Here is a 24597-nt window from a genome sequence, read left to right as displayed (position 1 = left end):
CACCTTTTGAGCTGAATTAGATTTAATGTTCTCATTTGAGATGAACCTGTGTTCCATACTTAGTTGTATTTGTTCTCAGAAATTATTTCATAAGGTATTTTTAATCTTAAAGTCAATATCCTTGAATGCACAATAAGTTTTGATGACTTCCTTCAGAGTTATCAAGATTTGAAATAGTACAAAGTTTACATTTGGACCCAGTTTTTTGGCGTTATATAACCACTGAATGAAAACACAGTAAAACTACATAAGTTTTCCCTTACAAGCCAATTAAAAATTCAAATCAGATGTAGCATTCTCCTTTCAGTTAGAAACATCCAATCAAAGCTGCACATTGAAATAAATCTAAATCCCATATAATCAACAAACAATCCAAACAGATTGATTTAACTCTTTTATTTTAACGCATACAGTAAATCACTTCTCACAATCTTCTTGGAAGACAACTGCTTTTAAGTCTGTATTTTCTTCATTTTTCCGTTTTGGCCAAGAGGAATTGGTCCAAAAAGCAACGCAAGAGCTCAGAATGGAATGTGTAAAGAATGATTCATAGTGAGTATACATCAATAACAGGCAAACATCTACAAAACGATACACAATCATTGTGAGAGGAAATCACAAGGGACAGCTTAACAGATGCAATGAAGGCAGGGGGTGCAAACATCTTGAAGAAATCCTGCAAAAGGTGCTTTTTTTTATTATTTCAACCAAGTGGATTGATGGAATGAATGCAACACCACCAATGGAATGTGGCAGATGTTCCCAAAGTTTGATAAGACTAAGTTATGATAACCAAAATGTAAACCTTCAGGAGGAAATACTCCCTTCTCGTTATTGATTGGCATCTTCTGCCCAGTCAGTAATATGCAGCACCTACAGAAACCAGGAGGGTGACAGATAGAAGGAGAAGAGGGCAAGTCAATGCTAACACTGCAGACATGATCCGCGTTAGAGAACTGGTCTATTGGCACTAAGAGTGGAAGCCAGATGCAAACTTTAGCAAACGTTTGAGATGTCAAACCAGAGGCCGTCTTTTAAAAGTCTAACCTTTGGATCTGGTTAGGAAAGAAAAACGGTGATTTACCATTTTTGGTTGGTTGAGGAGTTGCGTCAGTCAATGGTCTGTGTTACGAGTATGATGTATTAACGTGGATGTGGGTGAAGATGATTGGTCCAAAAACTGGTACATTTTTAAAAGTACAAAAGGAGTACTTGTAATTATATAGACTCAAGAATGCTGCAAATTCCATATTTGTCTTGTTGGGTTAGCATTGGACTTCAAGCTAAATTGACTCCATCAATTCTTAACGAATCAAAATCATTATTCTTATAATACCTTGTAGTCCTTTCACTTCTTCACAAACTAAGCTTCAGTACTTACAAAGACCTCTGAGTGCAAACATGATTGTGTTTTAATTACAGATGGAATAGATAGTTTCTCATTTAATTGTTGTCATCCAGTGGATTGGATTCATTAGTCTACCCGATTACTGCACACCGATTCCTTCAAGGTTTGGAGTTCCTTCATAATAGTAGTCTAACATATATAACATATATAAAGATCTGAAAACAACAACAACAAAAAAGGAAATCGGATTAAGACCAACTTTGCAGTTAAGGAGAAACGTGTGACTTCTGATTGATTGGATTGGAGATATTTGGCATTCTTCGTTATGGCGTAAAAAGTGGGCAGACGGCGTCAGTGGTGGACAGTGACATACTGGATGTCCTCCAACATGATGTGGGGAGGAAGGGGAAGTGGTTGGAGGTGATGGGAGGTTTTGAAGGGCAGGGCGGTTCGACGTCCAACTGTCCTCATGCCAGTTTCAGAAACTGTTCCACTGTATCGGCTTCCACTGCCTCTGAAAACATCTCATAGTTCTGTGGAGGAGAGAAGAAAGGATCTCAAAAAGGCAAATCAGAAACGTGAACAGTAAAACGCTGGCCATGTTTAAAGCCCGAGGTGACTGTCAGAAATACAAGTATATGCATCATGTACATGTACATGTAGAGGTTTTTATACTCATGTGTGATTTCCTCACCCCACAATACTGGTCTTCGTTGAAGAACTGGGGAGGGGCTGCAGTGGGGTCCCCTGCTTTGCTTCTCATTTCGTCCCGGAGTTCGCCACCCACGGAGATGTCGATGAGCTCGTACCGGATGCTTTTACTTTCCAGGACCCGGATGACCTCCGCTTGTTGAGACTTGACCTGGAAAACAAAAAAACTTGAGCTTTAGTCAGAAGCACCACCACGCAGCACCATCTGGTACCCACCCGCCTTCAGTAAGGAAGGATGGAGACTTCAAATACAATGAGGTCAAAGGCCATCGGTTCAAACAAACGGTGAAAGTGATGTAAACAATACCCCAGATTTGGCTGAAAAAGCTGCAACTTTTTCACCCTTAATGTCTAGAACATTGTCAACAAAACCAGGGTAAACTAACCATTATGCCAATTTTCAATTCTGAAACAAGCATTTAAATATCAAAGTGAACCGAGATGTCTTTCACTTCTATCTAATAACAAGCTTCAGGGAACAGTCTCAACTAAAAGCACTTTCAACAATTTTCAAACATTGTTTGTTTGGTTCCTCTATGAACAGTCCACTGTCACTCTGGGTCACTAAGGAAGTTGGATGTTCGAAAATGTGACCACACCTCAAAAAGCGGAACAAACTGCAAAAAGGTCAAGCTGCTATGCGTTTAATTTAGAGTTACATCCTCATTCCGGCAGATGAGAGGGAAGAGAGAAGCAGAACTGTTTGTCACTTTATCCAGGAAGTTCCAGAAAAAAAAATCTGCTCTGACTAATTAGTAAATCTGAATGGCTGCTAGCTCAGCAAACTACTATTTTTTAAGGTTCTGGATATCATAGTGGTAGAGAAAAAGGAACAACTTCCAGAAACATGACGGTTGGATAGATGCCTTGAAGCACAGGAGAGGGTTAAAAAGTAATGAGCTCCTAATAGATACCAGATGGCAGACAGTCTGAAAGCTGTACAGTGTTTTTCCTTTTTTTAAAGTTGCTGCTGCATATGAAAAGATTATAGCAGTAATGTTTAATGACGACCAATTTAATCGCACAAATCTCTTATCATTAACAGTGACGCCTGGCAAGGAATCAAAGCCAACATCCAGAAATTACAGATGTTACTAACACAAAGCATTTTAATTCAATGATACTTTATTTATGCCAAAGGGAAACTTCTATGATCCAAGGATGTTGTGGAAAGTGATGCTGTAAGTAGGAAGCATCTCCACTAGCAGTCAGTCTTGCAACTATTCTGAAGAAACGTCTGACTGAAGACTTTAGCTATATGCAGTGTTTGACAAAACGTTTGAGCACAACTTTTGAGAAAAGACATAGCTTCAATAGGTCAGACTTTTAGATTTGCTTTTTATGCATTTATGTTTATGTCAGTGTGACAGCCATGTTGTGAGTCACACACTTTTAATAAAGTTTATTACAGCCTACTTATGGGTTTTATTTTGGTGCAACACCCCAAGATCATCACTGGTCCCCATTTAGCTTTAGCTGTCTTTAAAAACTTCCTGGACACACCCCTGCTCAGCAGTCTTATTAAAACGTGTCAGTGTGTAGTGTAATCATTATTTATCGTTGTTTGGCTAAATTAAGTCAAGCTGTTTTCACATCATCATGACCTATTTTATTTGCAGATACAAGGTCTTAGCAATTTAAATTATTGACATGTCGAACACATTTAGTGCCAACATTACTTGCAAATTTTTGTAACACAAATGAAAGAATTTGCTTGTATGTTGCTCTTCTGACAAAAATATACAGGCAAGAATAAAAAGAATACGTTTTTTTTTTTGCAGCCTAATTCGGCTACCGTAAATTTACAGGAAGTGCCAAGTGAATGATTTTATGACCGACTACACTAGCTTTAACTAGCTGGAACATACATATTGATAGTATTTTTGCTTTTTATGCAATCGGCAGTTCTTATTGCTTAATGCTGCTCAGTGTGTTTCACGTGCCATAATTCATAAGTACACATTATTTGGACAGAATCGTGTTACTGTCAAGTTGAGCTAGACAGGGAACTTAAAGTGACTTTTTTTGAATGAGGTTTGGTGCAGAGCTCAGCGTGCGGGACACGGATACATGTGCTCACGAGTCAGTTATTTTGTCAAGTCACGCGAACCTGAATGACCGTGTTTCACAACCACTGTTTGAACAAAGTTTTGTGGTGAATAGTGAACAAATGCTGCTTGCTAATTTGTTGGGGGAGAAACAAACAGCCTAACCAAGCTCATGAATTCAGGTAGAAAAATAAAGACGCCTGCCGCTCGTATAGCCATTATAATTAGGTGTTAAGGAACAATAAGAGTGCCGATACGATACATAAAGCTGACATTAAATGAATGATGCAAAAAGCGTTTAAGCGCATAGGCCCGCTGCACTGTTAGTCAGGAGGAAGCTATTACAGATAGGGTGCTGGGTGTGTCCGTTAGACTGAACCATTGTTAGCAGCTCCCGTCAGAGCTCAATACTCACATTCAGCGGTAAACGGGTACATTACAGTGTGTCTGACTTACCGTCCGCGAGGCAGTAACGGTGGTATAGTACACTTTGACGGTCATCGCTGCAGGTTCTGAGTGACACTTCCTTTGTGCGTCCGCTGCTTGCAAATAGCTTGCACTCGCTTGCGTCAAGCTGAACGGGGATAGCTCAAACCGGATTACAGCAATGCCACGACCTCTTTCAAAATAATGGTTCAATTAGGGCCAAAAAAGACAGTATAACAAGTATTACTAAATGTTATTTAGAAAATAATAATTCTATAAATAATTTAACATTCCTGCCATGTAGTACTGGAAAATTTAATAGTTTTCATCATTAATTGAAATTGTAAGTAATTATGTGTTAAAATAATAATAATTTAGTATTTAATCATTTCAATCTTTGATCGATAAGGCTCAGAATCAGTATTTACAGTAATACCGTACTGAGATTATTCATCCATAATATCTTACTATGTACAGCCATCAGATTTTTTAGGAGGAAAATTTGTGTATATACTTTTTGTTTAGAAATTAAATATCTGTTCAACTAAAGACATATTAGATTAATTGATTAATTAATTAATTAGTTAATTAGTTAAATGAGAACATAATATTTATGTTCTCATTTAAGTAAATATTCATATATTCATGAATATGTGAATTTAATTGAATTTTGCCACTAAACATTGTGTAATATGGAAGGATAAAATATTAGGTTTATGTGATGTAGGTGAATGTCATAAATTAATGCTATATAGACAGGACACCAAGTTTAGCTCCATATTCCACTTCCTGTCTCCTACATGACTTTTTCCAAGCATTCTTACAATGTGAACTTTTAGAAGAACAGCTCTCAGCAACAGTCGAACCTTCCTCTGCAAACAGATTAAACGAATCAAAAACCAAGTGAGGCTTAAAATTGCTCAACAATTCAGCGTGAAATTTACGAGTAAACATGATCCTGCCCAATGAACCCCCCAGCCTGACCTTTTCCAGACATTTGAACTGTAATTGCATACATAAGTGTTTCAGGCGCCGCATCAACACAATGACAAATATCCGTGAAGTGCTTTCTTGGTTTAAATGCTTTGCAGATTTTATTTATTTATTTCCTCATTCATTTACTGAGCTGAAATGAAATGTAATGATCAGAGGTGAGGCAGGCGGTCTGACTCCCACTGTGAGTCACACAGGAAGAATCTGGGATAGAGTCCAATGTTCCTGTGATTCAGCTGATTCAGGGATTTAGGTGAATAGCAGAGCCTAGCCTGTATGGGTCGGGTCATGCCAGCAAACAGAAGGACAATTACTATAAAAGTCAAAAACTGACTACCATTTTCAATAAATACATTGCTTCAAGTCTACCTTTAACAATGCAAAACACATGGAGACCAATAAGACAATGCTATGTCCAGTGTAGTAATATTCTCATCATACACTAGGGGGCAGCAGAAGGCTATTTCTTCCAAAACTGTGACTGTTTAATGAAAAAGTATTACACCCCTTTACAGACTGCTTTTGCGTCTTTCTTTTTTTTTCAGACTAAGATCTTCAAACTACTGATAACAAATTCAGAATTTATTTACTGAGGGGTAAAAATGTCAAATCAATCTAACTCTATATAAAGCTGCAAAATCATCACTGAACATGAAGTAGGTGAAAAGGTCCAAAAAGCAACAGTTCAAGGGCCAATTTACAGAAATTCAAGATCAGATGAGAAACAAAGACATTTATCAGCGTGGAAAGAATTTTGTTGCCTCTAAGGTTTTTAGACTGCAGTGAACCTGAGAGCCATTACTCACAAATGAGAAAACCACAAACAATAGTGAATCTTCAGAAGTGAAGTGGAGAAATTACTCCAAGAAAGCGCCCACGACCCAACCAGGAGGCTGAAGGCCTCACTCGGTCTGGGTTTGTGATTCAATAATAAGAAAGAGACTGGACAGGACAAAAATCCCATCCATGGAAGGTTTTTGCACCATAAATTCAATTCAAATTCAAAAATATTTTATTGATTCCAATGGGAAATTAAACACTGTTGTAGCTCATTAATCCAGATTCTTCACACATACAAACACACAGTTGGCCAAAACTAAAAAACACAAAATCCTTTTGTCGCATTTTTCAGAATGACATCTTGATATTCCCAAAGATTCATTAGTCCACAGATTACAGAAAATAATAGTCCTATAACACGAGAGCATGTCGGGAAAGATGGGTAGAAAACAGTAGTTTCCAGGCTAAATTGGGAAACTTGACAGGTGTTTTACATGTGACTGAACACTTACTTAGCATTTTATGAAAAGTTCTTAAACCTGAAAAAAAATTGGCTGCAATTGGAACCAAGAGTTGAGCTCCCTTCATGGAGAAATATCGGTCATCAGTTTGTGGCCTTTACCTCAAAGCATACTTTAGTTATGTTGCTCCAAAACACACCAACAAGAATTTAGTCTAAACATCAAACAAAAGGAACCAATTTCAGCTCTAGAACTTTCCTTGCCACAACTTATGTTCACAAATTCAGAATGTAGCAGGAAGAATTCAACATGCCCTGTAATATATCCTTCAAGCAACATCAGCCCTCCTGACAAACGCTTGCATAATTGCCAGTGGATACCCTCTTGTTAAATATTTACCGAGTTGGACCCTGCTATCGTTTGATATGGATAAAGTTCACTCACCTACTTGGGTGTTGGGAGGTAACCTGCTAGAAAGAGACGGTGAGTCCATCTCCAGTACAGCTCTGTCTTTAACTCCAAGCTACTCAGGCAACTGCAGTTTCCACACTGGAGCCACAACTTACCAAACCAGAACCCTTTTAGTTAGAAGAAGCATATTTCTTTCTGTTTGAGAGTTAACTTTACAAACCTTTGAAACTGCGACCAATTTGTTGTATTGGCTCATAACATTCTGTATAGTGAAGAGTGAGCCTCTGCTTCTGGAGTAGGAAGAGTTTAAAAAGCCCATTGTTCTGAGCCCATAGTCTCAAAGAATCTGGAGAACAAAAGTAGCTCATAGTGAAGTCATTTTAGGAAAACTCTTGGAAAATGTTAGAGAATTCTAAGATTTTTCTTAGAATTTCACCTCAATTAGGTAAATGTTTTTCACAAAACACTGTAGGCCTCAAGAGAGCTCCTAAAGTGAGCCCTGTCCAGTCTGCTTTAATTGAACGGTACTTTGCCTACAAATTCCGGTTTGACTGGGGAGGGGTGAAAAAGCAATCAAACTCTGACGTGGACCAAAAAGTGAACTTTGGTGCATCTGGTGCCTCAGTTTGGTTGAAGTCAACTTTGGTGCGGTTCAAAAGCAGAAAGTGGATAATGGTGCAGGGCATTCTGGTGAAGTACAACCAGAGTTAACATGTCAAGCACTAGCAGAAGAAATGGCTAGTGTTTTTTTGGTTTTGTTTTTTTGCCAAAGACAAAAGGGCAATCTCACAACCGCTAAAATCCGATGTCCCTTCACTTTTGTTCACATTCTGTAAGGAAGGAAATTGAACTGATTGTAATTCAGGTTTTTGTGTTGATTCCGTCAGGTTCATGGTGCAGCGCCACCACAGGCGAGGAGGTGAGCAGGTTTTTTGAAGGATTTGGTCCGTGGGACACAGTTCAGCGTGAAAGCTAATTGCACCAGTTGAAAATGTAGCAAACGTTGCACATTTGGTCCCCAATCGAACCAAGTCTACCGGTGTATCAGGACACACCTTATGAGTGTCTTGAGCATGAAAGTCTGACAGAAAATGGATATTTTCCTTGAAGTGGACAGAAATGTTCCAACAGCAGACACTGTTCCTCTGCCCTGTTTGGTTTTCCTTCCTCATTTTATGTTGGCCATTTTGCCAGAAACAACCTTATACAAGTAGGCAATCAGTGAATTGCAGACCGCTGAGCGTCCACATCAACATCAAATAGATGTTGTGCTCTGACAAATCAATGTAATGATGAGGCTGTAAATAAAGTGCAATCAAACGTGTGGAAAAAGGCAACACCTTCTTTAATGGTCCACTTGAACCTGATGTGAAGCCTTTTCAGCTGTTCACAGAAGGCTGAAACTGCTGCCTGGGTTTTGATGTTTTATTGTTGCATCACAGCTGAGGAGAAAAGCTAGATCAGTTGACTTAACGGGAGCCAAGAGCCATACAAATGGCTTGCTACAAAGTTGCCATGGGAATCAGGGAGAGATCAGAAAACATTGCTTTTAGAGGAAATCACTTGGGTGATGGATACAAACATTGTATTCCTGATCCCCCCCTTCCCTCCATTTTTCCAAAGGAAACTTGACACAAATGGAAAGCCACCTAAACGCTCAAATGTAACAGACTTTCAACCGTTTTCAGGTCCATCACATAACTTTCAAAAGCTCTCTGTAAAATATGCAAATAACTGAAACGCTGCTTACAGTAACATTGGATTTGAGGTTACCGTTGAGAGCAATTAACCAGCAGCAACTGGTTCATTTAGAAAAATCTATGAGGTTTGGTATTTGATTTGTGTCAAATGATAATTAGTTTCATTTTCTAAACAAATGAGTCAAGTTAAATTTCTAGAACAAGGCTGCATGTGTGCAGCCTCCTAGAACAAGGCTGTGTGCAGCCTTGTTCTAGGAGGCTGCACACATATACACATATATATTTATAGCTATAAAATGCTATAAAATATAGCATTTTATAGCAATCTTTAAAATGCTATATTGCATTTTAAAGATTGCAGTGACAATGGCGTGTTGAAAGGATGTGAGATAAGGAAGTCTTATCTCACCAGGGCTATGGTGAAGGTCTGCTGTACCTAGAAAGATTTTTTAACTTAATACTGAACATGCAGCTTTCTACATCTGATAAGATATTTTCTAAAATATTATGTATTATCGTGGCTATTCATTATTTTCTTGGCCTATTCATTGTACACCGCAAGCTACAGGAGCAAAACAAAAGAATCCATCAGGGCAGTCAGGGAACCAGTCCAGACACGTCTTATGATCTCAGAGGAGAAAAGAACCAAAGAGTTACGTAGTGATTAAGAAAGAGGAGCTGGTGGTGAAGAGTTGAGTCCTTAAAAGTCAGATGAAACCTCATGTTTGTAAAACAGATGCAGAGTCAACACAAAGCACAACAGTGTATCTGAGTTTTACTAAGCACTCAAGGGAAACAGAGAAAATACAAAAGGCACAGTACAGCTCTTTAGACACTATGCAGGTTGTAATATGTTAACAAAAAAAAAGGCACGCTTATTTTATAATACAATAAATCCCTCATGACCACGACAGGAGATAGTTCAGGAATTTGCAGAATGCAACTGGTGTCTTGATTTACTGTCGATAACGATGAGTTGTTTCTGGAGGGTGAAGCTAACATAATAATTTGGAGTTCCATGGAAAAATCTGCGACTTCTAAACTGTGAATACGCCGGGGTCCACTGTAACTTCTACTAAATGAGGACACCAATAGAGGCATCTACTGAAGATATAAGCTTTTTAACTTCTTACCAGATCTGACTTCAAAATGCCTAAACCATCCCCTCCATGGCAAATACATTCAATGTTGGCAGAAAGAAAATTCCATCTAAATAATATGAAATGGTAATCTTCATAGAACAGCGTACGAACACTCACAAAAAATAGCAGGATATGAACCTCAGATTGACAGTGGAAAACATTTTAAGGTGCCATTTCAGAGATTTAAAACCTACATCGATGAAACAATGAGAGCTTAAATCCTAAAGCTTCAGCTTCAAGTGACTGCGCACCACACATCATCTGATGACGTTTTGTGGAAAACAGGGAAAATGCCTTTTTAAAAGCAACATTCAATCAGTGCTGCCTTATTAAGACCGACAAAAAAAACAGAGCATTAACTTCTCACAGCAAAACAATTTACATTTACAGCTTCATCTTTTTCAAGAGGAATGTTGCATCTCTGCTATCATTTGATCATACGCTATATTTAAACTGACCAATATATTAACTACAATATAGTGTCTCCTATTGTTAAAAAAAATAAAAACTTTTACATGTGATATGCTGGACATACTAAGGACCCGAATGTAACATATTAACTACAATATAGTGTCTCCTATTGTTAAAAAAAACAAAAAAACTTTTACATGTGATATGCTGGACATACTAAGGACCCAACTGGATTAGACTATGAAGACTTAATTTTGGTGTGCATACCAGTGGTGTGTTTCTAAATGATTTCAGTCCAAACACCATAGGCTCCAGAGGCAGAGTGGGCGGCATCATGATTGGAATCAAAATGTAATCAGGCAGTTGCACAGTAGCATCAGTCATTAAAAACAGAATATGAAGGTCACTATAGAGGCTGCATTGAATATCAGTTAAGAACATAAACTGATGGTGGCTTAAAGGAGTCACATACAGGGTTTGTGGTTGCATTGTATGATTAACATTTGTCCCTCCTTTATCTGCTCATGGTAGGAGATTAAACTAGGCGAGTCATGCAAACAGCATTATGCAACCATATGTTCAAATCTTTTCCACTGGTACGCACGACTTGACTCGACTCAGCTTGGATCTACTCGACATTAGTAATGAGTATTAAAGTCTGAAAGTAGCATCTGTATGTGACACCAACACAACACGAGCAGAAAAACCATCTGCACCTTAAATCACGATCTATGGTGCTGCTTTCAATGTTGCCATTTTCCCTAAAGTTCCTTAAACTACGCCCAGTTGCATTGTGGGACAGGTCTGATTATTGGAAGGGAATCACTCTTGTGACACAACCAGTGACTCCCCAGAGTTTCACCCAGTGTATTGTAGGCTAACACAGGTTTACAGTTGATGCACTGAACTTGGGTTGAAGCCAGGAGCGCGGACCAATTGCATCGTTCCCGTCCCCTGTGACTTGGCCTCCTGCCTAAAGTTTTGTGCGGATCACGTGTGCCACCTTTCAATCAGAGGCCAACAGTCTTCTGATGTGTTTTCAGTACGACTCCACACGCTTAGCATCCCCAGCAAAGTAACTATTGAAAAAAGGGTTGGTATCACGTAACCATTACTAGTGGAAAACCTAGTAGAGCCAAGTTGAGTCTCACTGAGAAAGTGTTAGTGGAAAAAGACCATTAGACTCCATTTTGATCCTGTAACACTCCCAAATCGTTCCATGATACATGCTCTGTGTTTGGTGACCTTCCATTGCTGTTTTGATTGCTGGTGACTAGATAGTGATGCCACCCATCGCTTTTCTGAATGTGCACCAAATTATGTCCAAATAGGACCATTCCTTCAGAGCATTAAACAAGCTAAAAACTCAACAATGGCAGCTACACAGTTCCTATGTTTAGTCATAGCAGTACAGTACAGTGGCGATGTAATGAGGCAGTAATATCACTGTTTCAGAAATAAGTTAAAGGAATCACAATAGAAATGTACACACAAAACAACATCCTAGTCCAGTTTATTAGTACAAGAAAATCCCTCCAGATATGTTGTTTTCTGTTAGGAAAGGCACTACGATCCCAAGCTGGCTACTTCTTTATTTTAACTTCATCTTGAAGTCGAGAACATGTTTAACTTTCTTCAGCATGAAGGCAGTGATCAGTGCACATCCAACCAGTGTGAACACATACAATCCCACAAAGAGAGCAGCATCGCCACTCTCATGCAGACGTAAATAAAGTTGCCTGCGGTGCACATAGTCCAAGTAGGAGGCGTGGATCTGACAGAAGGTGCAGCAAGAGAGCAAAACATGGAACACCTGGTGACTTTGGCCCACAAAATCACACCGTCCAGGGAGGTAGCGCTCCAGCAGGGGGAAGGTGAAGAAGAAAGAGCAGCTGAGAAAGAACGCCACCTGACCGAAATGGTAGGCGACCGCCAGATCATCGTTGGACCACAGCAAGAGTCTCTTAGCTACGGGGCTGTTATCCCACATATAGGCCAGCGCTGAGGGGACTACCTGGCACACCTTACGCACCCAACAAGGTTGTGTGTGGTTGCAGTATTTCCCATAGCAACATCCTAGACAAGACAGACAGCTAAAGATGGTGGCAGTAGGCATAAAAAGTCCTTGCATGCTTCTGTGCATGGTCTCATCTACTGCATAGTAAAAGTGAACCACAGCACTGCCGTACTGGTACTGCGCTACCCCAACATAGTCGAGAAAGTAGAACAAGTGGTGACACAGCTCAGATTTTCCACCCAGCAGGTGGGCTAATACACTGAATCCTGAGTAAGTCAGGGAAGACAGCACGAGGATGAGCAAGGGCCACGAATGACGGTCATTGACAAAATCCACCGTGTCTGCAAGCTGGCGAAGCTTAACTAGAAGCAATAAAAAGGCAAGCAGGTGAGTCCAGACATTTAGGGTCTCGTTATGGCGCTGGAACAGTGACAGGAAGTAGTAGCGCCAGTTCTGCTTGAGCGGTCTATAACCCGTGGAGACGTAGCGTTCCCTGAAGTAGGCAGGAACCTCGGAGTCTGTGACAGTGCCGGGCATGGAGGGCGCCGCCTCGGTCAGCAGTCGGGGTACCTGCCGGATCTGCTGCCGGCTGATGAACACTCGCCCAATGCTTTCCATCACCATGGTCGCCATGGCTGCTTGTCCTGATGACAACAGGTGGACGCTGCAGAAATGGGAGTCAATGTCATTTATATAAACACACTGATGTCTGCAACCTGTGGCTCCAGAGTCACAAGTGGCTCTGAATAACTCTGGTTTAAAATGATAATCAGCGGATGTTTTTAATAAAACTTTAATAACAAATATTAGTACAAGCATATTTTTTTCACTTAATAACTTGGTATTCCATGACAGGATCACACAAAAATACTAGTGGTATTGATGTTTTTTTAATCAATTTTTTTTTTTCATTCAGTTAGAAACTCTGTCCTTTTTTTCATTTTCAATACATTTCAACATCCCACAGAAGGAAATGTACCCATTTTCTGTTCTGCAAAATTTTTGTTTTCTTCATCTTAAAATCTAAATGTAGACATAAAATGGGGTACTTTAAAAAGGACAAATTCCCTGAAGTAGACATTTATCAAGCAAAAATTACGTTGTCTTTTTAAAAATAAGTTTTATTTAGCTACACTGAAGTAAAATATGGCTCCTGGATTTGAAAAGGTGTCTGAACCCTGCCCTAGTTTATTTCCTGCTATATATTACATAAAGCCAATTACAATTTATGATATTTATGACTTTGTATTTGAAAGCTATTCTACCCTCTCAACTTTATTCAAATTATAATCACAATCTTTTTATTGTAATTTATTGGAATTCTTTGTGAACGACTCACACATATCTCTACAGTGGAATAGAAACGAGACATGGTTTTCAAATTTATTTACAAAGAAAAAAGTGAAACTTGTGGCAAAAATTTATATTCAGTCCCGAGTCAACCCTTTGCCAAAGATTCTTTGTTGGATTCAGGTCTGGACTTTGGACACTGTTAGTGTAGATTTATCACATTAAATCTCATTCGACATTCAAATTTGTGGTTGTAACATCATAAAAAAGATGGTGTGAAAACTTTGACACAGTGCTGCAATTGTCTAGCTTGTATGCATAAAGATAGCACCATTAATGAATGCTGTCTAATGAGTATGCCAAGCATCCTGCGCATCTTCTGACGTCATTCCCCATTTTAATTGGCTGTCAGACACTCCGGAAACTGCCTGATAACCCTGTTACCTCTAATGCCACCACTTAACCCCTCCTAGAGACCCCAGCTGATGAAGTCGATCACTTACACACCCATCACTGCGGTCTCCATGGTTACCACTTTAGGATCAGACTTTCCTTCGGGAGCTTGGTTATTATTTTTGCTCATAAGAGAATTTTGTGATAGAATTGTCTGTCGTAACAGCGGTTTAGGGGTTGCTGTTGTTGCACGCAAACATTTAGGTGTCACGGAATCCATATTTCTCAAAATTGGACAGAAAATTACGTTTTTCAGCCTTGACAACCTAGCTACCAACCGATTCCAACTTTAAACTAAAAAGAGAATCGCATCCTTTAAGTAGATGTTGAAAAAATAAATAATTTCAGTTAAAGAAACAAGAAAATTGCAAACAAGCCCCTCCGTATGGCCGCCAGCTACTTCTCTTTTTATTGATTCGTTTTCTTTTGCTCCTTACTTTTCAGTCAGGAGCATGCTCGCGCGTGATAAAAGAGACCAAGTGAAACACATTAACCCGTGCGAGGTGTGCCATCACATTAATGGCACTTTAATGACAGTCGAGTAAAGACCTGTGAAGTTCAGCCATAACCCACTCGGTAAATTATAACAGCTACTAAAACGACAAGTCCTGTTTAACAGAGCTAATTTAGTAAAGACATTTTTACCTTGTTGTGCTTATTTCCGCAGCAGACTCCTTTTTTTCGCCTTCGCCCAGAGGTAGACAGAAGACATTCAACAGATTAGGTCGTTTATGTGAGAATTGTGCGCCAAGCTGCTTTCAACCTACTCCCGGAAGTTCTCTTACCTTTCTGCAACGATAAAAGCACAAATTTCTCCCTTGTTTTTTTGTCGTCCGTTTTCGGTCTGTTTCTCAAACAAGCTCGTCTTTTGGCGTTATTATCCCATATTAACGTTTTTAAACAGCAGAAGAGTAAATTTAATTCAGTTGAGGAAATTGTAACAACTTATTACATTTTTTCTCGAGAAATTGTTTGATTTTGAAAAACACACCGGAAGAGGTAATCTACTTGAGTAGCGGGAGAAGCAGGAAGAAGGATACGAAATGAACTTGCAACTAAAAAACTCCAACTCAAAATAAAACACACTTCATTCATAAAAAATATATATACCAAAACGTTCTACCTCTGAATTGACTATTTAGTGCTGTTTCTGAAGCCTAAAAATAATTCAGCTAGCATTTAAAGTTTACCTAACCAACTAATTCAAGTTTTTAAATCTTTAGTAATATTACAAATAACATTCAAACTCAAAGTCCCAACTGCTGTCTGTGGTTCAGGGCATTTCTGCAAAGCAAGTGAAAACGTCCACTCTGTGTGGGTGTGGAGTGCTGCTAACATTCTTTGTGAGTGACTGTGTGCTGCCATGTTGTCTAGTTTACACATGAAATAGAGTACATCATACAGGCAGCAAGATACAAACCTCAAAGACCATATTGCATAAACAGAATATGATATTGGTTTTGCTTATGTTTCTGAAATCAGGAAATGGCTCAGAATTTTCTGAATTCCATGTCCCATCCCAGTACAGGTTTGGTTTCCTCTCCGACATCTTTCCAGTAGTTTGGAATCCCTCCAAACTACAGGAAAGACTTGGTGTGTAAATATTTATGCCTGATGCGATTGTGAAATGAGACTCTACTGATTGAAGACAAGTGGAGGCATCCACTTGATAATTTACACAATAATGTTTTGGCTGCATATGTTAACAGAGGACAGAGTAGGCTCTGATGAGGTACAACAACTATTTATTTATTTAATATGCTTTGCTTTCGTCCGTTTAGAACTTTTATGAGTTGGCACCATTTACCTGCCGGTTAGGAAACTGGTGCATTTTGTTGTCGTGGTTGGCATTCCAGCTGAAGAGATTAATCAGCTTGGACATGCCCTGGATGCTTCATCCCCGGAGAGAGAGATACAGACACCTGCTCTGAGCATGTGACTGAGATAAACATAAAGTTCTTCCAATGACATGAAAAATTTGGCTGAAAAAGTAACAAATATACCTATGAATCAAAACATAGTAGGCGATTAAGTGGTTAACAGGTAATGACAATCTCTGTAAAAGATTATCTCAGGTCCTCCAGAAAATGATATGCTTTCTGTTTAACAAGGAAACTTCTAATGTGACACTTATGTTTTAGCAGAAATACATTTTTAAGTTTTGGAAATCATTTCTGCTGTAACAATAACTCGTGGAAGGTGATCGACCGAGCACCACATTTATTTTTGCAGTGTTCTCTTACTTAAATCTTTCCATTTCATGCTCATTGACACTGATAATACACTCAGCTTTGTTTTTAAGACATATCATCATACATTTCTGCGGATTTCACCAACTCAAATGCAAGACTTTTTAATACCTTTTTATGACCATTATTAAATTTAAGGCCTGTATCGCGACATAAATTTACAGAAGAAAATTGCATATGTTGCTATGTTCTCTACAGCCTTAACCCTCAGAATGACATCAGATTGACACAATGCTTTTCAACCCTCAAAAAGTTCTCAAAGACGCTTTAAAATAAGCTTTATCCAGCCTTCCATGGGTTGGTTAAATAACCATTGGTTTTGCCATTGGTGAGCTAATGGCAAAACCAAACATCATCCAGCCAACTGGACATAAGTGTGACAGCGTGAACTATGAGCTCACTGTAAAAATATTATTTGTGTCTGTTTAAACACAGAGCTTTCAGGTTTCAGTTCATCACTCCTTCCCCGTTTATCTCACTTAAACATTTTGACACTTCCTGTTACCAACCACGCTTGCATAGTAAGATTGCACAGGGTATTGGGCTGCTCAAAAAGCACCACAATACATTTACTAAAAATAGATGTATATGAGAGAGAAATGGATAGAAGGAGCAGAAGTATTGAAGGCACAGTAGTTGGACTGCAGTATTTTCAATCTTGTCCAGGCCTGGTTCATTAGCTCATCTCTTTTACTGATTCTTATTCCAACTGATCCCTTATTCCAACAGCAACGACTGATTTTCACTGGTTCATTTTCAGCTATTTTTCATTTGGATTGGTCCTTTCGTCAGTTTCAAGACATTTCAGTAATCGTTTTGTGTTTTGTGGTCATTAGCAGAAGGGTACCAACAATTATGTCCACACGTTTATGTATAGCTTAGATCAGCGGTGTCCAAAAATATTGCCACTTTGGCTAACATTGTAAAGTGGAAGTTACTTGTGGGTGACACAAATTGACTCTTACTTACAGTGCAAAAACTATTTTAATTGTGATTCTATTTTTTATTTTTAAACATTTACGTGCATAGGAGAGAAGAAAACATAAAATTTTTCAATCTGATTTTTGTAGGAAATGGTTCTGTAGCTCATGTTTGATCCAAAATCTAAGAAGGATCTCACACGTTTGCCTTTTTAGAAGAAAAGCTCACAATTTCTGGCATTTTGAGTCGGTTATTATAAGCCACAAAAACAGGATATAGGTGTTTGCTGCACCTTATCGGCCGCCAAATTTGTACCGTTCTGAACAACTTTTCCTCAACAAAAACACGTACATACACACTGAGGACAAGTAGAACAGAAAGGTGGACATGTCAGAACCGGTAAACTGCATGAAGGTCTGGGTCCTAAACTTGCTTAACCTGTTTTAAGGTCAATGTAATGTTCCTAGTGTCATCTTCAGAGTGTCCACATAGGGGCAGTGCTTCCTCTTGCAAAAGGCTCAGTATTAGTTGGACTCCATTGAACATAGTAATTGTGATAGCACTGGGATGTAGCGATTTCTAATGATAGTTTTCTGCTCATGCTAAAGAATAGCACATGTTCACCTGGAGGGAAAAGATTCTTCTGGGATTGTCTTTGTTGCAAAATGTGTTTATTGCCTGAAGATGATTTAAGTAAAACATGGTGACAGTTTTAACAAATATGTCAAACACATTTTTTCTTTTTAAATAAAAGTGCATATTGCAGCTTTAAAGCTGGCACTGTCCTATTTAAATTTACACAACTTGTTCCTAATCTTTGCTTCCCAGCAGACCCTCGACAGATAAAAGACAAAAAATAATAATAGATAAATAAAAATAAAATAATTTAAAAAAAACAATTAAAGTGTTTTGCAAAGTGAAAATTGTGGTTGAGATGTTATTGATGTAAATTCATGGGCAAATCAGCAAATACAGTCTGCTGCCAATCAAGTCGCTAGCACACAATACCCGGCCTGGAATGACTTACACCACACCTGAGATGGCTCTAAAAAACAGGGAAGAACTGTGAAGTATTTTCAAATGGAGAAGAATCTGGTCAGACTGACTAGGGAAGAACTGATTAAAGCCACTCCCATTGAGAAGAGGCTATTGACTACCCCTAAGTACCTCACATAACCCCGTCTTTTAAATCAAGACTTAACATAAACTTCCTATTTCTTCCAGACGGTCATATTATTAACTGTGTATAAATAATGGTCAAATTAAGTATTTGATACAGTTCTATTTTTTTCAAGTTACTAATTAATCATTTAACAACTATACAATGTGATTCGCCAAGATTTGTTCTTCATCTCACAGGTGAGGTGAACCTGTGATAAAAGTACCTCTGCATACTACAGACATGGTGAAACATGAAAAACTGACTGTGAATGAAATTATTTTATGACTGAGTCTTTAAAAACTTTAATGTTTTAAAATCATCAAGCAAATTCAATTCATTGAGAATTTCTGTAAAAAAGAAAAATCCCGAACTAATATTCACAAAAAGATCTCCGTATTTAAACAGATCAAGATTTTGTTTAAAGAATTTTGAAAACATAATGTCCTGCATTGTTTCTCTATGAAGCACAATAAGAAGCTTTACTGTTTGAGTTAAAACATGCAATAATTACAAAGTTAAGGACAAGGTTGGATCAGGAAGCAAGTGTGTAAAGTCGTTGGACATTGCTTTATTTCATAGAATTATTGCATAAATTCTGTAAATAAATCAGCATTTTTATTCTACAAACGTTCCTGTAGAAATGTTTGGCAGAGAAAGTTCTGCTCAGCTTTAAAACGATAGTTCTGTTGGTTCCCTCCAACAACACAAACGGTAACTTTTCGACTATTATGTTCGAGATATGCTTGCGAAAGTTCAGAATTCGACCTCCTGTTCCACTCGCGAGGCTCAGTAACAACGGAGCCAAACTGGGGGCCCCGCAGACACTTGGCATTTTGCTTTTCAAACCCTTTTGACTGAAAAGAAGAAGATGTATCTAAGTTAGACTCCACAAAGCAGCCCATCCTCTGGCCTAATTGGGTTGGATGGCTCAGCAAGATATCGAGGTGGCATTTTGCCGGAGAATTCCCCCAGGTTCCCCGCCTGATGAGCTCGCCCCGACTTCGTTTATCAATGTCTCCCAATTTTTGCTGAGTGGTTTGTTTTTGCTCTTTGCACACTTTATCACCTGTCACATCTAATGGGGCCCACTGTGGAGTACATGAGGCCACAGCAGATCCCGTGGGTTCATCTCTGCTTCCAGTTTCCATTTGCCACAGATCGCTCGATAGCTGGAGATCCTCCACTTCACTGCAGACTGCTCACTGTGCTGGCGTGAAAACACACTTTTGTGCTCTGCTGGATGGGGATCCGATTGGAGCTCTCCATATTGAGCTTTTGATGGTAAAAAATAGATCTGTGCAAACTGCAGCTAAAAAGTTGGCCGCGAAACGGAGATTAGTGAAAACAAATACTAGATGAACTGTTAAAATTCACTGTTGACTTCAGTTTTGACTTTCATCTAAAACCTATTAATTATTTTAATCAAGATAGTTTAGAAAGTAATCAGTAAATGATTATAAAATCTTAAAATGTTAGTCCCTAGGGGGGGCATATTACAGACAACCTTGGTGAAGATGGCACAGCAGCGCTAGCGCTTTCTGCACCGGATGAGAAGGACTTTCCTCCACCCTCCCATCCTCCACCTTCTACACTGTTAAAGTCACTGTAGAATTTACAGTAAATTACTGGCAGCAGGGTTACCAGCCAGTGACTGTAATTTTTATTTTTACAGTAACCTTACTGTAAATTTCTTAGTTTTACTGTAATTTTAATGCCGTACATTTTTACTGTGATTTTTATTAGTTTTACTGTAATTTCATGACTCTGACACAGTAATTATGTTACATGGTTACCGCAATTGTGCCGGAAAATGGTAGAGTGCCTTCTCCGGGTCAGGGGGGTCGTCCTGCCTCAAGTGGAGAAGTTTAAGTATCTGGGGATCTTGTTCACGAATGAGGGAAGAAGGGAGCGGGAGATCGACAGGCGGATTGGGGCAGCGTCAGCAGTGAAGCGGGCGCTGTACCGGTCCGTCGTGGTGAAGAGAGAGCTGAGTCAAAAAGCGAAGCTCTCCATTTACCGGTCGATCTACGTTCCCACCCTCATCTATGGTCATGAGCTTTGGGTCATGACCGAAAGAACGAGATCACGGGTACAAGCGGCCGAAATGGGTTTCCTCTGCAGGGTGGCTGGGCTCTCCCTTAGAGATAGGGTGAGAAGCTCTGTCATCCGGGAGGGACTCAGAGTAGAGCCGCTGCTCCTCCACGTCGAGAGGAGCCAGTTGAGGTGGCTCGGGCATCTGGTCAGGATGCCTCCTGGACGCCTCCCTGGTTAGGTGTTTCTGGCATGTCCCACTGGGAGGAGGCCTCGGGGAAGACCCAGGACACGCTGGAGGGATTACGTCTCTCGGCTGGGAACGCCTTGGGATTCCCCCGGAGGAGCTGGAAGAAGTGGCTGGGGAGGGAAGTCTGGGCCTCCCTTCTGAAGCTGCTGCCCCCACGACCCGACACCAGATAAGCGGAAGAAAATGGATGGATGGATGTTTAGCTTTTAAAACAACAAATATAAACTTGTGAAATGTAGCTCGATTATCTCTTGATAATTGGATTTATTGCTCGTCTCTTCCTTTTTATTTTAAATTACCAGTGAAGCTTAATATTTGTTCTAAGGCTTTTTATTAAACAAGATCCATTCCAGGCCGACACCTAAGGTTTATGTTCAAGTAAGGTTTCTTGCTTTTTTTAAAAAACATAAGCTTCATTGTTTGTCATTTTCTATTGGCTGACCCTGCTGTGCAAATACAGTCAACAGTAAGTGGATACTTTGATATATATTTATTACCAGTTGAAGGTACTGGTTTCACAAGTTTAATGTTGAAAAAGCAATATATTTGGATAAGTGTTTTTTCTGCCTTAATTTGTTGCACATACATTTATATTTTTGTCTGATTACATCATTTTAAAATATTAAATCAGTTACTCACTGTTTAAGTAGCATTATTAACAAATATTTTCATTCTTTTACTTAGAGTAAGAACATGCTCAAGTAACGCTCCTCTTGTTCAGACATCAATACGTAGACGCCTCATGGAGCGGGACGGCCCGTTGCTGCGATACGTAACAGCGTCCGCCATATTGAATGTGGAATATGTGCCAGTAAGCTAATACAAGTGAATGGACCAAACTTTATAAAGTACCGTTCTAGAAAGCATTTTAAGTTAATACCTGCCATTGACACATTTTCTCACACACATTAATATATTTGGCAATCAAAGAAATGACTAAAGACAGCGTTTCTAACTTTTGATGTGATTATTTAATTGTTTTTGGGCATTTCTGAATAAAGAGCACAATGTTTTATTTGATAGAAATGATTCTGATCATTTTTATATTGAAATTGATGAACAGACATACTTTTAGTGTTTTATTAAAGAATATATTTACATAATTCCATAATTTAATGTACATTTAACATTTCAAGACAAGAAACAAATATTTTTCCTGTATTTATTTTTTTATATGTTATTGAGATATGACTTTTGATTTATAAATCAATCATTGTCAAACATTAAACTACATATTTTTCTTACTTTTTTCCAGAGAATATTTATTACAGTATGTCAACTCTGCTATTGACAGCAAAGAGTGAAAATAATTCTAACAGAGTAAATCATGTTTATTTTATTACAAAAGCTACATTATTACACTAATACTTCAGATTGAGATATTTAAAAATACACAAAAAGTGAAAGAATAAAACATGTATTTATTCTACTGGGAACACTGGTCACAGGCTTCAGTCTGCTGGTCACACTGGGAAAACTCCAATGACTTCTGAGACGTCCTGGTTCCCAGGCTAAAGCCAAGGGTAAAAGAGAAATTATCCAAAAGTGTAATAGAAAATACATACGATATATGTTTGGTATACGTTTCCTTCACATTCAGGAAAAGACATTTTCAGCATGTTGGGCTCTGACTCGTAGCATCTTTATAGCTAAATACCGACATGGTGAAGCTGAGCTGGAAACAGAGACTGAAGACCAGCAGCTCCAGCTCTGATCTTTCCTCACTAAATCCTCTGGTTTTTAATTAACTTCTCCTCTAACAGCGGTTTCTCATCAGCTCTCTCTCATTAGAAAACAGTATGAAAACGTTAGCTGCTATGCTAACAATCAGCGGTTATTTCGGGCCAATTTAGCTACATGGGAATATTTTCCGGTTGTTTAGAAGCGAATTTCTGGCTGCAAAGTCAAGTAATTCTGATCTTTTATCCTTACCTGGAGAAGGTAATCCTAATGAATCCAGTTTGTTTCGTAAAACGGTTGAAACAAGTCCACACAGCACAGGACTTAAGGAGCTCCGATCGCTCTGCTGCCACATAGAAGATGGCGGACGCTTTTACGTACGACTCAGCGCTCCATGAGGGGTCTACGTATTGATGTCTATGCTCGTTAGAGTAAAATAACTCTACCCGCCTGTTGTTCTGTGCATTTAAACGACTTATTTCCTTTGGAATACACCTGTTAAATTTAATTTTAATTATTTTAATTCGTCTTTTTTTTAACTGTCTTGCAAAAGAATTAACACGGTGTCTTTACAGTGTAATGATATTCTTAGTGCCAATGGCGGAGCTAGACTTTTAAAGTTGGGGGGGCCAAGGGGGGGCCAGGACTACCTCTGGGGGGGGGCAAAATTTTAAATGTGTGTGTGCACATATAAATAATTTAAAAAATAACCAAACTGAATATTTGGTTAGTTTTTAGGCCCCTCTGTCATTTTACATGTTATAATTAACACCTTTGACTGGCGCACATGGAGACATGATAGACTTTATGCAGAGTTCATCGCAGAGGAAACTAAAATCAATCAAATAAAAGATCCTTTCTGAATATCATCTCATGGACACTGAACTAAATGCATCTTTCTGACCGGGAGCTGACAGCGTGTTGAAGAGTTATGGACACCTTGGTTAGGAAGCTCTGTTGTGACAGGTAATTTGACAGCTAAAAATAGTCCGGGTCGGACCAGAATTATTTGCCTGATGGTGGCTCGGGCTTCTAATGACTTTACATTTAATGAGTTTGCAGCACACAGAGAAAACCTAAAGAGAATGTGATCTACTTATTGTAGTTTAAGTAGAGGAATAGCAGCTGACTGTTGAGAGAGGAAAGAAATTAAAGTGCAGATCCGTTAGGCAGAAACAAGCGCAGAGCGCTGGGCAATAAATGCGCTTAAATGCTCCACGGTTACGCTCCAATTAATCACACATGAGATGACAAACGCCAAATATACAATATATAGTTACACTGCTTACGTTAATGGTGTTTTAAAAACAAAACCAGTAAAAACTTAACTGAGTTAATATGTCAGATTCCCTCCTCACCCTCGTCTTGATAAGAACAGAGAGCAGTTCGCTGGTTTCTGTCCAGAATGTGATGAAGCGCAGCTGACCACTTGGTGCGCAGACAGTTTCAACTTTACGCACAGAGAACATCGTGGAGCTCAGCTCATTATTAATCAGACTAAGAACAATATCAGTCAGAGGATCATCTCTGATCTGGACGCTTTAACGGACCAGAGGCTTTGGAGCTCCTAGCTCAGCTGATCCGCTTCTGCGGGGTTTTTCTCCTGCTGAGGGATCAGGAAACGATCAGAGTTCTGTCGTCTTCTAATCACGTCATTTCGTGAAATGTTACCTGATTTCAAAAACGTTCTAGCAGAGAAATAATAAATGTTTCGTTTGATGACTACAAATTGGAAATAAAATTATTTTTTTCTTTGACGGACAACGAAAAAAACTCTAGCGCCACCTCTGCTCCAAACTACGAACATTGTCGGCCCCTCTTCGTTTTTTTCTCTTTTTGCGGAGGATCAATAAATAACTTATTGGTGTTTTACCATCACCACCAGGTATGAAGTGCTTTAGCCTTTGAATTGTACCACAGTGCAGCATAACTGAAACACCCAGGAGAAGAATATCAGCTTGTTGTTATGAGTATAAAGGAGGCTGGTATCGCGCCTGATAAAAATCTATTTATTTATGTCATCACATGGACTTATATAAAGTTTTATACATTTTCTTTTGATATATTTATTATTGTTTTTCTTCTTTAGATATTAGGTTGGCTTAGAATGATT

At 39.0% G+C, this 24597-nt stretch overlaps 2 protein-coding genes and 1 long non-coding RNA gene across 3 annotated transcripts; all 3 read right to left on the bottom strand.

The window, feature by feature from the left end:
- Positions 1 to 381: 381 nt before the first annotated feature.
- sh3bgrl3 (SH3 domain binding glutamate-rich protein like 3) lies at positions 382 to 4721 on the bottom strand. Its single transcript, XM_008421342.3, has 3 exons — positions 4564 to 4721; positions 2043 to 2210; positions 382 to 1881 (listed from the first exon to the last, which is right to left on the bottom strand). The coding sequence occupies exons 1-3, from the start codon at positions 4606 to 4608 to the stop codon at positions 1816 to 1818; spliced, it is 279 nt and encodes a 92-aa protein (XP_008419564.1). The 5' UTR covers positions 4609 to 4721; the 3' UTR covers positions 382 to 1815.
- A 4915-nt stretch (positions 4722 to 9636) lies between these two features.
- Positions 9637 to 15093, bottom strand: paqr7a (progestin and adipoQ receptor family member VII, a). Its single transcript, XM_008421340.3, has 3 exons — positions 14977 to 15093; positions 14837 to 14876; positions 9637 to 13112 (listed from the first exon to the last, which is right to left on the bottom strand). Exon 3 carries the CDS (start codon positions 13079 to 13081, stop codon positions 12023 to 12025), a length of 1059 nt encoding a protein of 352 aa, XP_008419562.2. The 5' UTR covers positions 13082 to 13112; positions 14837 to 14876; positions 14977 to 15093; the 3' UTR covers positions 9637 to 12022.
- A 7112-nt stretch (positions 15094 to 22205) lies between these two features.
- On the bottom strand, positions 22206 to 23072 carry LOC145553905 (uncharacterized). Its single transcript, XR_014089946.1, has 2 exons — positions 22737 to 23072; positions 22206 to 22315 (listed from the first exon to the last, which is right to left on the bottom strand). It is a non-coding gene; the product is annotated as an uncharacterized LOC145553905 (long non-coding RNA).
- Positions 23073 to 24597: the final 1525 nt, after the last annotated feature.

Source organism: Poecilia reticulata, chromosome 11 (genome assembly GCF_904066995.2).
Source record: "Poecilia reticulata chromosome 11, P_reticulata-male-v2, whole genome shotgun sequence".
In the NCBI taxonomy this organism is placed as follows: Eukaryota; Metazoa; Chordata; class Actinopteri; order Cyprinodontiformes; family Poeciliidae; genus Poecilia; species Poecilia reticulata.
The sequence above is the reverse complement of the archived record's forward strand: the minus strand, read 5'-3'. Positions and strand labels throughout refer to the sequence as shown.